This window comes from Palaemon carinicauda, chromosome 4 (genome assembly GCF_036898095.1).
Source record: "Palaemon carinicauda isolate YSFRI2023 chromosome 4, ASM3689809v2, whole genome shotgun sequence".
In the NCBI taxonomy this organism is placed as follows: Eukaryota; Metazoa; Arthropoda; class Malacostraca; order Decapoda; family Palaemonidae; genus Palaemon; species Palaemon carinicauda.
In genome coordinates this window covers 4,851,580-4,866,579 of record NC_090728.1, presented here as the reverse complement: position 1 = coordinate 4,866,579, position 15,000 = coordinate 4,851,580, and the positions used below count along the sequence as shown (strand labels likewise).

The 15,000-nt window shown below is 41.8% G+C and overlaps 1 protein-coding gene across 1 annotated transcript; it reads left to right on the top strand.

The window, feature by feature from the left end:
• The first annotated feature begins 390 nt into the window (after positions 1 to 390).
• On the top strand, positions 391 to 924 carry LOC137639253 (chromo domain-containing protein cec-1-like). The gene has a single exon (XM_068371541.1). The coding sequence runs from the start codon at positions 391 to 393 to the stop codon at positions 922 to 924; it is 534 nt and encodes a 177-aa protein (XP_068227642.1).
• Positions 925 to 15,000: the final 14,076 nt, after the last annotated feature.

Here is a 15,000-nt window from a genome sequence, read left to right as displayed (position 1 = left end):
TAGAACAACGCCAGTATAGTGTAGCAGCACATGTGAATGGATCTTCTTGAGTTCACAGTGAATGTGCATTGGTCTGGCAACTTTGGCTCTCGCCTGAGGCTGATAGTATATATATATATATGTGTAGGCATGGGTATGTATGTGTATGTGTTCGTACTCGCCCGTGTGTATTGTTTTTCATGTAACACTTTGGCTTAGCGCTTGGTCTAAAATATATCACCGGTTATATTCGTGTTTTCTATATTGTCGCAACGAAAGTGTCAAAGAAAAAGTTCAAATTTTTCTTACTGTTTTAAATGGCATAATAAATTGTTCTATGTAAAAACGTCAGATATCAAAGCAATGAAAATGTCAAAGAAAATATTAAATAATGAGGAGACATCACATATGATGAATGTGACTGGTGCCTTTTCAAACTTAGGTGAGGATCCTGTGGATAAAAAAAAAAAAAAACACTTCAGGGAAGATGTTGCTGAAGTATCAGTTAGTGATGGAGAGGAGGAGAAGGATCAAATAGAGGTAGACGTGTTGTATAATAGTGATGAGGATAAGGATTATTTCACATCGTTTAGTGAACAAGATGAAGAGCCAGAGGATGTTGAAATTGAGAAGGGGAAGAAGAACAAACAGAAGCAAACCAGCAACAAAACAATTCTCACATCAACCCCAAAGAAAGAAAAAAATGCACTGTTAATAGACCACACCTTGGGAACTTTAGATGGTATTCCTTCCACCTCATCTGGTGTAACTTCTCCTGCTTTACCTAAAGCTGCACCTAATAATGCTGCTTCTAACGTGGACACGACCGCTAAAGCCACCTTTTCTGATGCTATCCTTTTGTTCCTCTGCAACCAGTGCTGGTTAGAGACGTGGGAGAAAACGGAAACGAGCTCTAGTAGATTGTCCATCTTTAGTACGATTTGAGAGTGCTAATCTGGATGGTCAACCCGCCCACTGTCCAGTAGCAAACATCGCCTAGCCAAGAACATTGTTATTGGTAACCACGGACCAAGTGCCGAAACAAAAGCTTGAGATTCCCCGGAGAAGTGCTTCAACTTGTTCATGGAGGATTCATTTTTTGATATAGTCTGTCAGTAGACGAATAAGAGAATTGAGATTGAAGCCAACAAATACATCAGGAAAGCAATAAGACATAAAAGTCTAGAATTATTTGCAAGTTATAATATATATATATATATATATATATATATATATATATATATATATATATATATATATATATATATATATATATATATATATATATATATATATATATATATATATATATATATATATATACTGTATATTACGACTAGCGAATTATGTAAATTCCTACCTCCCAAACTCACCAGCTTTATATTACATACTGTAATCTGATACACAAGAGAATACCTGCAAGCTCTGAGAACAATATGCAACTACCAGACATTAATATATGTGAACTCTCAATATAAAATTTCTATTTATGTACACTTAAAACAAAATGGGTGATTATTTTACTTTAACGGGAACTATTCTTTAATCAATCTCTTCGGTTCTTATTGAGGGGTACTTGCAAGTTACTGGATCAATTATTGGTCATCGACATAATGCATACCTTAAAAAAATTAATCTATATTTTATAGAAATATCAACTCAACAGCAATGCCAAAATTGATCACTTGAAATCTAAATTAGAATTTGACCTTAGACTCAAGACAAAAAGACACTTCAAGAATTATACAATCACCTCTTTCACAAGAAATTAATTTATGAAAATATTAAATTTACACAATTAATGAAAAAAGTTGACACTTTAACACTATAAGAAAAAAAATCAGAATTATACTTACATATGCGTAACTGTTACTCCTACGTCCTTTGGGCTCACACAAGGTTACCGAATTGTTAAGCAAGAATATATGCACTTCAATTTTGGGTCCAAATCGCACAGGGTCAAGCACAAAACATTTATAATTTTTTTAGAATACAATCTGTATTTACAAATACACTGCAGTTCTTTCAACTTAAACCGCAAAAATTCCAATGTTTGAACAAGCACTATACTCATTTGAGAAAAACTACTATTCACGTTTGAGAGGAATCACTTTGTGGATGGATTGATGCTGGTGACAGGACTAGTGGAAGCACAGATCTTGTGGAATGCCAGGCTGGATGTCACTGCTTCCTGTGCATTATTAGGCCCTTATATGGGATTTTAATCCACACAAGAAACTTCCAGCTCATTTCAGCAATGCATTCGATTTGTGTGCACATGATCAGCATGGGTTCTCCTATGTCAGGTTGCAAACTTGGCAGTTTGAAGTAGGGTTCCCTTCGTACACTCTCGATAACTCCGACCACCTCCTCCATGCTATTATAAAAACAAAGAGGAATTTTAGTGTAAAACCTTCATGCAACTTCCAACCTGCACTTATACTTTGTGTTTGTCATACATATATTTTAATAAGGTTACATATAATTTGTAACCAAACTACATGAAATGAAAATTTAATTCTATAAAATAACGAAAATTTATATATAAGGAACTGAATGAGAATATAACTAAATGAATGACGACAGTCTTAGGTACTTTACATACATTTACTTAATTCTACATGAGTGGAACTCACCTTACAAGCTGGTTATACTTATATGAAATACACAAATGATATATGTGAATAAAAGATTCTACTCTCATGTTAGACCATCTTCATAAGATACCTCGCCAAAAAAAGATAATTTATTCAGAGACTGTTTCCACCAATTCAGCCCGAGATAAAAAATCTGCAAAAACGTTCTCTTTACTGGATATATGCTTTACATTAATAAGATAAGGTTGCAAACATAATGAAAATCTAGTTAACCCTTAATTATTTCTTTTCATTTTATTAGCATAAGTTAAATGATTGTGGTCTGAGTAAACCCTAATTTCTTTCTTCTCTGGTCAATTTACATAAAATTCAAACTTCGTTATCGTTGTGATTCGCGCTCTTAGTTCCTTTTCAACTGATGAGTAGGCCGTTAATGCTTCTTCAGCTTCAATGACATGAAACAGAGGGGATGAAGAATTCCTTCCCTGTCTTTTTGCAATAGGATAGCCCCCAATCCCACTGTCTGACGCATCCACTTGTCGAAATCTGGTGATTACCGTATCAGTTTCAATAAGTTCACATGTACCTTCCTTTGACTTTTCTTGTTCCTGGTGTTTCAATAAAGTAGGTCAGGTCACTGATCTTCTCCAAAATCCAGAAAGGTCCTTGAAACTTTTTGGTAAGAGGGATTCTTCTTATCGTTAAGAAAACCACCACCTGTTGTCCTACTGCAAACTGTCTGTTCTTACTTTTAATACCAAACCTTTTCTTCATTTTTCCTTGGCTCATTTTCAGGTGTTTGAGGAAAAATTTCCTTCTCTCGTCGATCTTTTTCCCCAAGTTCTTGACAGATTTTCCATCTGTTTCCACTCTATCTTTCCATTTTCCTCCCAACAATTCATTCCTGTTTCATTGCAGTACTTTGTTAATTAACATACTCTTTAGGGTTTGGTGATATCTCTCTATTGCAACTTGGGTCTCCAGGTGATAGGCAGTAGACATTTGTTGTTTCACCTCCAATAGTTTCATCTCATTCTGAAATAATTTTGACGTGAAATTTGTCCACGGTCACTCTGAATGCTAAACTTAGTAAAAAAAGTCTAGTGACTACTCAGCGATTACTTTGACTCTGATGTTCCTGATGGGCACGGCATCTGGGTATCTTGTCTCAGGACAAATCAAAGTTGAAATATACTTGGAGCCTTTCTTCGTCCTCAGTGATGGTCTCACAATGTTGATCATCACCTTGCTGAAGGGTTCTCCTCCTGCTTCAATCCGGTGTAAGGGTGCCTTCTTAATGTACTCACTAGGCTTTCCATTCGTCTGACAAACGTGATATACATGGCAAAATTGGCTCAAATCCTTGTGCATGCCAGGCCAGAAAAAGGGTCTCCTAATCTTTTCTGTCGTCTTTCATATTCCCATGTGTCCCGTCTCATGAGCTACGGCGATCACCTCTCTTCTCTGCGGAGAGGGAATCAATATCTGACGTTATATGCCCCATTCGGCATTCCAAGGGATATTGGTGGGTCTATACTTCCTCATAAACAATCCATCCTTGAGGTAATAACAGGCGGGAAACTCTTTCAACTCCGTCTCATCCACCACATGGTACAATAATTCCGTTAATGTCGTATCCATCCGTTGCAATCCTATCAACTTTTTCCGACTCACATGTTCTTCATCTAATGCTGAGTTTTCTATTTCTTCCAAGACCATTGCTTCCTATTCTTCCTGTTCATTCGTCTGTCGTGCCTTTCTCTCGCGCTCTCTTGGAAGCTCTCCTCTTGTCTACTATCATGGGAAACCTCTTCTTCCATTAAAAAATGTTACAAGTTCATAGTTCTTTCATTTTTTCTGTCTTCTGCAGCCACTTTCTTCTTCATAATCCTAGTCGTCCCACAACTAGGAAACAGATATAGGTATTACTTCTCGAGTTCAGTCATAGGACTATACTTCAGTGGTGTCTCTGTTACCATGGGACAAAAATAACCTGTCACCAACTCACATGGAAGTCTCAAACAGCAAATACCAGTAAACTCCTCATCTCTTACTCCCTTCAAAATGACAATATCTCCTTTGAGAGACTGTTCCACCATTGGATGTACGCCTTGAGTCACCACACTATGATTACATCCCGTGTTGCACAATATCATGACCAGAATCTGCTCTCTCCCATCAAGAGCAGCTAATATAACTTCATAAATAAATGGTCTAAAGGCATCCACTCGGCTTGGGGATTTTCTGTTCGTCGTGTAAACGCTAACTGTTTTATTTTCCTCGTCGATCTTTAACGTTTGATTTTTTGTCTTCATGTTCTATTTAGTTGAATTTCCCTTAACCACTTGGGCAACTGCTTTTCTTTGCTCCGACCAACACTCTTTACTGATATGGCCCTTTTTGCCACACTTATAACAGATGATACTATTTTTCTCTACGTCTTTCACAACACCTGAAGGAGGACAATTTGACAATTGTTGCTGTAGTGCTATCACATTTTGCTTTGGAATGATACCAGTGGTATTTCAGCAGTAACTATTGAACTTGTTCCTATAGTTACTACTGAACTAGTTTTCATGGTTCAGTGAATACTTGACACTTGGTCGGAATGACAGTTGAAACCTCATACTCAAGAAAGATTTACGCTGATATTATTATAATCTTCACCCGGCGAAGCAGCTCTATCAATTTTTTTCACCTCTCTTTCTCTCAATTATGTTCAAATATGTTAAGGAATTCCTCGGAAATATTGTTCCATCACGATCAGATCTTCTAAATCAGACATCTCTCTCATTTTGGCAGCCTCTATCTATCACTTGAAACATTGTCGTACCTGATAAACTTAATCCAAGGAAGTGATTTTCTTATTCCGCACACTTTGGAATCTTTCAGTAATGTATTCATGGGTCATCAGATACACTTGCAGCATGCTCCTCTTAATTTCTTAATACTCCTTCCTTTGGTCCTGAGACAAGGCAACATATGCACTGCGTTCTTTTCTAATAAGAATACTCAGCAATAATACAGGTCATTTATGTTTTGACTATTCCCTCTTCTACGCGGGCGTTTCAAAATTATCGAAGAATTCCTCCCATGAATTTTGCGATTAATCGCTGTGCTTTCGCCACATCAAACACGTGATCAACACAGCAGTGGTAACACATGTCTGAGTTGATGACAACCTTTCACAAGCATTCAATAGTTCCCATTCCCTGGCATGTATTGCAATTCCTTTAGCTATTTCCCTCTCTCTTTCTTCCAATTTCCTTGTCCTGTTATTTTTCTTGAATCTTCTCTCTCTTTTCCTTCCCGTCTTGCAATTTCTCTCTCCTCTTCTCTTGCATGCCATGAAATTTCTCTTACCCTTTCTCTCTCTCTCTTTCTTCCTATTCTTTCCGTTCTTCCATCTTCTTCAACTTAATAAAATTTTCTTCCTCTACAATTCGTCTAATCTCAGCCTCTATATTAATTTTTGCTTTCACGCCTTCAATTTGTGGGTCATCTGATACTTGCTTCTCTAAAAATTCTGTTTCAGACTTCTCCAAAAGATTGCGAGCTGCTGCAGTACCTTCTGGTAACTTTCCTGACTTTATCTATACTTCTAACGCTAGACACTTGATTTATGCTTTAATCATTCAACTGGCTGCACTGCCACTACATGCCATAAAAATAGAAAGCCACTGAGCTTTAGTTACATTAGCTTCCAACAATTCCTGAACAATTGGGATTTTCAAAAACTCCTGTACATTCAACTGTGCCATTTTGTACTTTACAAAAAATTATACCTCTTCAAAAGAATATATATCCTAACAATACACCGAATCTTATCAACACTAAACAGTCAAACCTCTAATCTAAACACGGCCCTGCTATCGCCAGTATTTAAAAAACACTAGCTCGATCCCAGGGGCAGTGCACCCAAACATACATATTATGAATAGCAAATTACGTAAATTCCAAAGCTTCCAAACTTACCTCTATTACATTACATAATCTGATGTACAACAGAATACCTCCGAGCTCAGAATAATATGCAACTCCAAGCGTTAATATACAATATATGAACACTGAAAATCTAAAGGTCTCTTTATGCTACACACAAAAAAAAAAAGAAATTAAACTTTGTGATTACTTTACTTTAACTGGAATAATTCTTAAATCAACCTCTTACTTCGGTTCTTTGCCAGGGGTACGAGCAAGTTACTGGATCAATTATTGGTAATAAAAATAATATACACTGTACACATATAAATGTATAATCTATGAAAAATACCAATTCAACAGTAATACCAAAAATATATTGCTCAAAATTTAAATCTGAACTAGACCTTAAACTCAAGACAAAAAGACACTTCAAAATTCATACAATTACATGTTTCACGAGAAATTAATTTATGAAAATATTTAATTTTGACAATTAATTAAAAAAAAGTTAACACTAACACTATAGAAAATAAATCAGAATTACACTTACCTACACGTAACTGTTAATCTTACGTCCTTTGAGCTCACAAAAGGTTACCGAACGGTTAAGGAGGAATGAATGCAGTTCACTTTTTATCCAAATCTAAAAGGACTAGGCGCAAAAACTTGATACATTTTCAAAAAATAAACTACTTACAAATACACTGCACTTTTTTCAACTCAAACCACAAAAACTCAAATGTTTTAACAAACACTATACACATTTGAGAAAAAATACTATTGACATTTGAAAGGAATCACTTGGTGGATGTACAGATGCTGGTGAGAGGAGTGGCAGAAGCACAGATCTTGTGGAATGTCAGGCTGGATCTCTCTGCCTCCTGTGAATTGCTAGGCCCTTATATATGATCATAAATCACTCTAGAAACGTCCAGTTCATTCCAGCAGTGCATTTGATGCGTGTGAACAAATTCAGGATGGGTTCTCCCGATGTCAGGCTGCCAATTTGGCAGTTGAAAATAGGGTTCCCTTCGTGGCAGAACAAGCCAACACTCTTGGCTAACTGCACCCACCTCCTCGAGTAACATTAAAAAAAGAGCAATTTTAGTGTAGAACCTTCACGCAACTTCCAACCATGTGGAAACATGATGCACTCCCCAGTGTTTATGCTTACCATTAGATAAGCTTACATAAGACTTCGTAACCAAACTATGTATGATAAAAATTTATTTTTTTTAAATAATGTAAATTTACATATACAGAATTGAATGAAAATATAGCTAAATTAATAATGACAGTCTTATGTAATTTACATACATTAACTTAATCCTATATGAGTAAAACTCACCTTATGAGCTGGTTATAGATATTGTAAATATGCAAATTAAATATGTCAATGAAATATTCTACTCATGTTTGACCAGCTTCGTATGAATATATATATATATATATATATATATATATATATATATATATATATATATATATATATATATATATATATATATAAATATTATATATATGTATTTTTGGGCTCAAGCCATGTCGTCCTAATGGAAGTTCCTATAGGGTAGCTTCCTAGGGTATATTACAACTACGGCGATATTCCCAGAGAATTTACCTTAAGGTACCCAGAATTCTAACTCCTGGAGCGAATATCCCTAATGAAAGGGATATCGCGACATATCAGAGGACGTAATCTTGACACGCCACATGGCAATCTGCACCCCAAACAGAGATAACACATCGAGGGGTCAATTGGCAAGAAACGAAAACGGGAAAGAAAAAGGGGGAGCCGCTCCCAAGGCTCCCTCTTCTCCAGTTTCGTAAGCGTGCCTGGCGCCAATCCTGGCGCCATCTGTATTCCTTTTTGCATAGCTTAACAACTCGGTGTTTTTTCCTGTGTTTCTTGCAAATCTTGGATTTATTCAGCTTTTCATGGCTTCTCCAACTTCGTCGGCCTCTGATAAGTTGAGTACCATTTCTTTTATGTATAAATGTAGGCTCTTGGTAAATTTTTATGTGATTAATAGTATTAATCTTTGTTACAAGAGCCGTTGCCTACCGGAGGCGTCATGGACGCTGTCGCTCGCTAGGTATGAGTTTTAGTTAGCTAGAGCGACATTCCCGGTTGTTTTGCTTTAATAAATTTTATCTATTTAGCGTTACATAGGATTTCCTTTCGTGCTTTAGTGTTATTTTGGAGAAGTATTCGCCAACTCTGGCCTACGCTAGGCCATGTACCCTAGTCGTTTGGTCCTAGTACTTCCTGCATGATTTTGGTTTTCCGAGTGTATTAAAATTTTATTGAAGCTTTAGGCTGTTTTTTATACATTTAAGATTATGTTGAATATTTGCAAGATAGTATACGAGTGAGTTTCGGTGATTTAGGTAATCGATTCTCTTGGTGCCTAGGCTAAGTTGCTTATGGAGTCTTAGTATACTTTCTCATACTCCCCGGTTGCTTTCTTTTCTTCGGAGAAGGTATGCAATCCCTTTCCCTCTGTTTAAGCCTTGGGCTTATCCCTAAGTGGTTTATCTGAATTAACTTTCGATAAAACTATACTGGGGTGTTACTGTACCTTCCTGTTCCAGTAAGTCTGGTTTCAGAGAGGGACAGAACAACAGAGTTTTTAGTCTGAGTCTGTGTTTGTCTGGCTTGGGGTAGAGTCTCCCTCGCTGGCCTGACACAGACATAGGAGGCTTAGCCTCCTTAGGTCACTACCGAAGGTTTCTGTACGAGATGATTCCTTCTTTTGTGATCTAGCAGACTAGTCCTTGTTGCTGTTCTCGGTGGGAGGATAAGATCCTTTCCCTGGGAGTAGCAGCACCTTCCTTGCTTTGGTTCTTTGGGAGCTGGCAAGTATTGCTGGCCTCCCTCCGTGGATCTCCCTTAGGCTAAGATGAGTTTTCTTGGCTGCGGGTGATCCTTCACTAAAGCAAGGTTGGTAGGACCCTCTTTTGTCCCTTCCCCCTCTATCTCCGTAATGAACTAGCCATTACAGTACTGTACGTCATTCTACATCTGGACCTAGGATAGGTGCTGCCCGGACCTCCCTTGGTCCCTCATCCATGCCTGCCTGTAGAGCCAGATGGCATTGGTCAGGAAGCCTGAATTAGATTCTCCCCTTCCTTATATGCACTCTTTCGGATTGCCGGGCTTGGAGGTAGTTTACGCTCTTATCCCGGCATCCATTCTGTTTTCTTCTAGTGCTGTACCCGACCCGGCTGCCGGCCTATGAGGCCGGCAGCCAGGCAGTCGTAGTCCTCTGGTTCTTTTGCTGCTGGCTGGCATCGGTTGTTTACCTTTGCCGGCCGGCTAATGTCAGCCCTTGTCTGCCGGTCGCTAGGAGCAGTGGCCGGCAGCCGGGTGCTACCTTGTGTAGCCGACATTGGCTGTTGCCGGCGGCACATGCATTTGAACCAGCGTTCTGCCGCCTTATAGCTGTTAAGTAGTATACTTTAAAGCTAGTTATGGTGTGTGCCGGCCGGCACATAACCTTCTATACTGTACTAGTATTCTTCAGTATATCATATACTGTAGGAAGAAAACTATAGTATAAGTTTTGGTACAGCACTGTGTGTTGTAACACTTTTGTGTTGTCTTGCACAGCCCTTTGGTGTTGCCTTACAGATAAGAAAGTGAGTTCTTTCTTGTCTATTATCCGGGATTTTAAAATCATTGCTTAGGTGTGAGCTCCACCTGTTTCCTCTGGAAACTTCTCATTGGTTATTCTAGAAGAGATTAACCATACGATTTTATTATCTGGAAGGCTGCAACAATTGGTTGTGGGGGAAAACACAAGTGTGTGTCTTTCCTTTCTGATTTGTTATGCTAACTGTGCATATCCAGTGATACGTAGTTCACTTGATACTCATGGAAATTTCTTCTCTTTGCAGGAGGTACGTCCGAAGTGCGGAAGTGCTTTCTGCAACGTCCGCAGTAAGAACTTCTGCGGACATGAGTTATGTAGGAGGCACCCAGCATGCGCTGTCTCCAAGGGTGATCTCCGGTATTGGGACCCCCAGGTATGTACCGTGTGCTCTAACCTGATTACTGAGGCATTTGATTCCCCTAGGACAGCGGAATCAAGGGATATAGCTAGGGAGAAGCTTTGCACTTGGGTAAGGGGCTTTCAGAAGAACACCTTTGGACTTCATCTTCCAAGTGAGAAGATGAAGGCTTACCTTTTCCCTAGGGCATCAGTTGATGCAGTGATTCCCCAGCCTCAAGAGGAGATCCCCCTAGTTCAGATCCAGGTGGATGCTGAAGTGGCGGTCGCCTTGCAAGACATCCAGTTGGACGACAGGATGTCAGACGTGTCCGAGCGTTTGGAGGAAGACCTCCTGGCAGGAGGCCAGGATGAAGATCAAGCCCCAGACATTGTAGAGGAAGAAGCCGACGAGGTGTCGGCTGCTCCGGTTCTGATCCCTGAACCTATTCCCTCAACATCGTCCGCTCTCCCAGTAGAGCTGGGACAGGCCCTCTCCTCCATTGTTGGAATGATCCAACAAATGCAGAAGGAGAATATGGAGAAGGCGGCTGCAATGGAACTGCAGATGCAGAAGCTTGCAGCATCACGTGGGGCCCAGAAAAGGCTCAATGTGAAAGACCTTCCCTTGTGCTCAGATGCTAACCCGTGGAGATATGCTGAGCACATGCCGATGACGACTGGAAAGATCGTCATGTCGGATAAACTGGGTTCAGTTCCCCTTGAGGAGGTGGAATTCTGGCCCAGCAAAGTGTCATATCCGGACTGTTATATCCGGTTGAGGAAGGAACCAGCTTCAAAGGAGGAGACAGAGCCGAAGGAGGTCATAGTGATGGACCATGCTAAGGCTTAAGCTTTGCTTTCATCTTCAATGAAAGAGAGGGGCTTCACAAACTCAAAGGTAGCTGCATTGAGTAAGAAGCTCCCTTCCTTTGTGTCCTCTCCTGCTAGAGCCTTCCCCTTTTTGCAGAAAGGGTTTGCGGCTGTTTTAAAAGCAGTCGAGGCTGGCAAGCCTTGCCCCTCCCTGGAGGAGTGTAAACCTTTGTCGCTGGCCCTACCCATGGACCACAAGGACTGGAAGGACGTCCATCTTACCTTCTCAGTCGGGAAGTTGGAGGCTGATATTGCCGGACTTCAGTTCGGTGAGAACCTCCCTAAGCTGTCTGACTTTCTTTTGCGGAGAGAGCTCGAGACAAAAGAAAGAGTGGCTGCCTCAATGTCTCTTCAGACCACTCTTGAGACGATGGCAAGTGACCCCAAGGTCCATGAAATGTTCATGGTAGTGGCCAAGACTCATCTGGCCACAGTGACGAAGGATCTTCGTCAGGGCGAGGAGAGCTTGTAGGGAGTTCGTGTTCACCTCGGCTACGGTGAGGCACGAGCCAAGGAAACTAATCTCCTCCAACATTTGTTGCAAAGACCTTTTCCCTAGCGAATTGGTCAAAGAAGTTGTGGATAAGGCCGCCACGGAGAATAGAAATCTTCTCCAGAAGTGGGGCCTGTCTATCAAGAGAAAGTCTTCCCCGGATGAGGGTCCCCAACCAAAGAGGAAGACTAAGAGAACTAGGCTACCGTCTCGGCCAGCCAAGCCAGTTGAACAGCAACAGCAACAGCAATTGCCGATGCCTTCAGTGCCCCAGATGGTGGCACAAACCCCGACCACTTTCCAGTGGGTACCCCAGGCCGTGTCGACGCAGTCCCCGGCATTCAACCCAACGTTCGAAGGGCAGTCAACTTCCTTTCGAGCAAACCCTAGAGGAACAGCCAGAGGCTCGTCCAGGCACCCCTCAAGGGGAAGGGGATTCAGGGGTGGTCGCGGTCAGGGAGGTAAGACCTCTGGACAACAGTCCAAGTGGGGTGATACCGGTAGGAGGGAGACTTCAGAATTTTCGGGATCGGTGGACCTTCGATCCCTGGGCCCACAGCCTACTCAAGAATGGACTGGGCTGGAGCTGGTACAGCACTCCACCCCCGTGCCCTCGGTTTTTCCAACACTCCACCCCCGTTCTGGAGGAGTACATCCAAGATTTGTTGGAGGAATAAAGTGATCCGAAGGGTAAAGTCCATCAAATTCCAAGGGAGGCTGTTTTGTGTTCCCAAGAAGGACTCGGGGGAAAAACTCAGAGTCATTCTGTACTTGTCGCCACTCAACAAGTTCATAGTGAACTGCAAGTTCAAGATGCTAACACTGCAACACATAAGGACCTTACTGCCCAAGAGGGCATACACCGTCTCCATAGACTTGTCAGACGCCTATTGGCACGTTCCAATCAACCGTCGACTCTCCCCCTACCTAGGGTTCAAGCTACAACGAAGACTATACGCCTTCAGAGCCATGCCATTCGGGCTAAATATAGCTCCAAGGATCTTCACAAAGCTAGCGAGCGTAGCTCTCAAGCAATTACGCCTAAAGGGAATTCAGGTAGTAGCCTACCTGGACGACTGGCTGGTGTGGGCAGCATCCAAGACAGAATGCTTGCAAGCTTCCATTTATGTGATCCAGTTCCTAGAGTTTCTAGGATTCAAGATCAACAGAAAAAAGTCTCGACTTTCTCCATCTCAAAAGTTCCAGTGGCTGGGAATCCACTGGGACCTAATGTCACACCGTTTCTCCATCCTGGCGAAGAAAGGAAGGAGATAGCGGGGTCTGTAAAGAGACTTCTAGATTCCGAAAGGATATCAAGACGCGAGCAGGAGAGAGTACTGGGTTCTCTCCAGTTTGCTTCGGTGAGAGACCCGGTGCTAAGAGCACAGCTAAAGGATGCAACCAGAGTTTGGAGAAGTTATGCATCAAACGAGCGAAGAGATCTGAGAAGACCAGTTCCGTTTCGTCTACGTACTCTTCTCAGGCCTTGGTCCCAAGCCAGACAACTAAAGAAGTTGGTTCTTCTTCAGCCACCTCCCCCATCGGTGACAATTCACTCAGACGCCTCAAAGGAGGGATGGGGAGGTCACTCTCATTGGAAAAAAGTCCAGGGGACTTGGTCCAAGCTATTCAAGGCCTTTCTCATAAACTTTCTAGAAGCTATGGCAGTGCTCCTTACCTTAAAGAAAGTCTCCCCGCGTCACTCGATCCACATATAGTGGGTGCTGGACAGCGAGGTAGTTGTGAGATGCTTGAATCGACATGGATCAAGGTCACCACCTCTCAACCAGGTGATGTTGGCCATCTTCCGATTGGCGGAAAAGAAGAAGTGGTACCTGTCGGCAGTTCACCTTCAAGGAGTCCGCAATGTGACAGCGGACGCTCTATCCAGGTTCACACCGATAGAGTCGGAATGGTCCCTAGACGCAGGATCATTCTCCTTCATCTTGAGTCAAGTCCCAGAACTGCAGATAGACCTCTTTGCGACGAAAGACAACAAGAAGTTGCCCCTGTACGTGTCCCCGTACGAGGACCCCTTAGCAGAAGCAGTGGACGCGATGTCCCTCGACTGGAACAGATGGTCCAGGAATTATCTGTTCCCTCCTCACAACCTTCTGTTGAGGGTCCTCAACAAACTGAGATCCTTCAAGGGGGTAGCGGCAATAGTGGCCCACAAGTGGCCTAACAGCGTGTGGTTCCCCCTGGCATTGGAACTACGGCTGAAGTTTCTACCGCTACCAGATCCAGTTCTGACCCAGCGAGTCCAGAAGTCTACTGTCTGCGCTTCATTACAGAAAACCTGGACCCTGCAGCGCATGATTTTCTCTCCCTAGCGGTGAGAAAGCGTTTCGGGATTTCAAAAGCCAGCATAGACTTCCTAGAGGAATGTATGTGCAAATCTACTAGAAGGCAATAAAGCTTCGAAAGCCTGCGCTAGGCTCAGACCTTCAGAACCTCCAAAGCCCATTTCATGGTCTTTAGACAAAGTTCTTCATTTCGCTTCTCTGTTGAGCAATGAGGAGGGTGCGTTAAAGGATTTGACCCAAAAAGTTATTTTCCTATTTTCACTCGCGTCCGGGGCCAGGGTTAGTGAGATTGTAGCCCTCTCGAGAGAGGAAGGTCGTGTTCAGTTCTTGGATGGGGGAGAACTGAACCTGTTTCCGGAGCCTACTTTTCTCGCCAAGAATGAGTTACCCACCAACAGGTGGGGTCCCTGGAGAATCTGCCCTCTGAAAGAAGATGCATCTCTATGTCCAGTAGAATGCCTAAAGGTCTATCTTCATAGAACTTCAGACTTCAAGGGTGGTCAACTATTCAGGGGAGAAACAACAGGCTCAAATTTATCACTGAATCAACTCAGGGCGAAAAATCGCATATTTTATTCGCAGAGCGGATCCTGACAGTACACCCGCAGGTCACGATCCGAGGAAAGTTGCTTCATCCTTAAATTTCCTTAATGGTATGGATTTTGAACATCTTCATTCATACACTGGCTGGAAGTCTTCCAGAGTGTTCTTTCGCCACTATGTGAAGCAAGTGGAGCAACTAAAGAGTTCTGTGGTAGCAGTGGGTTGCGTCGTTAACCCTGCTGTTTAACTCTGCGAGGAACAGTGGTTTTAATTGGGACGATTAATTCCAGGGT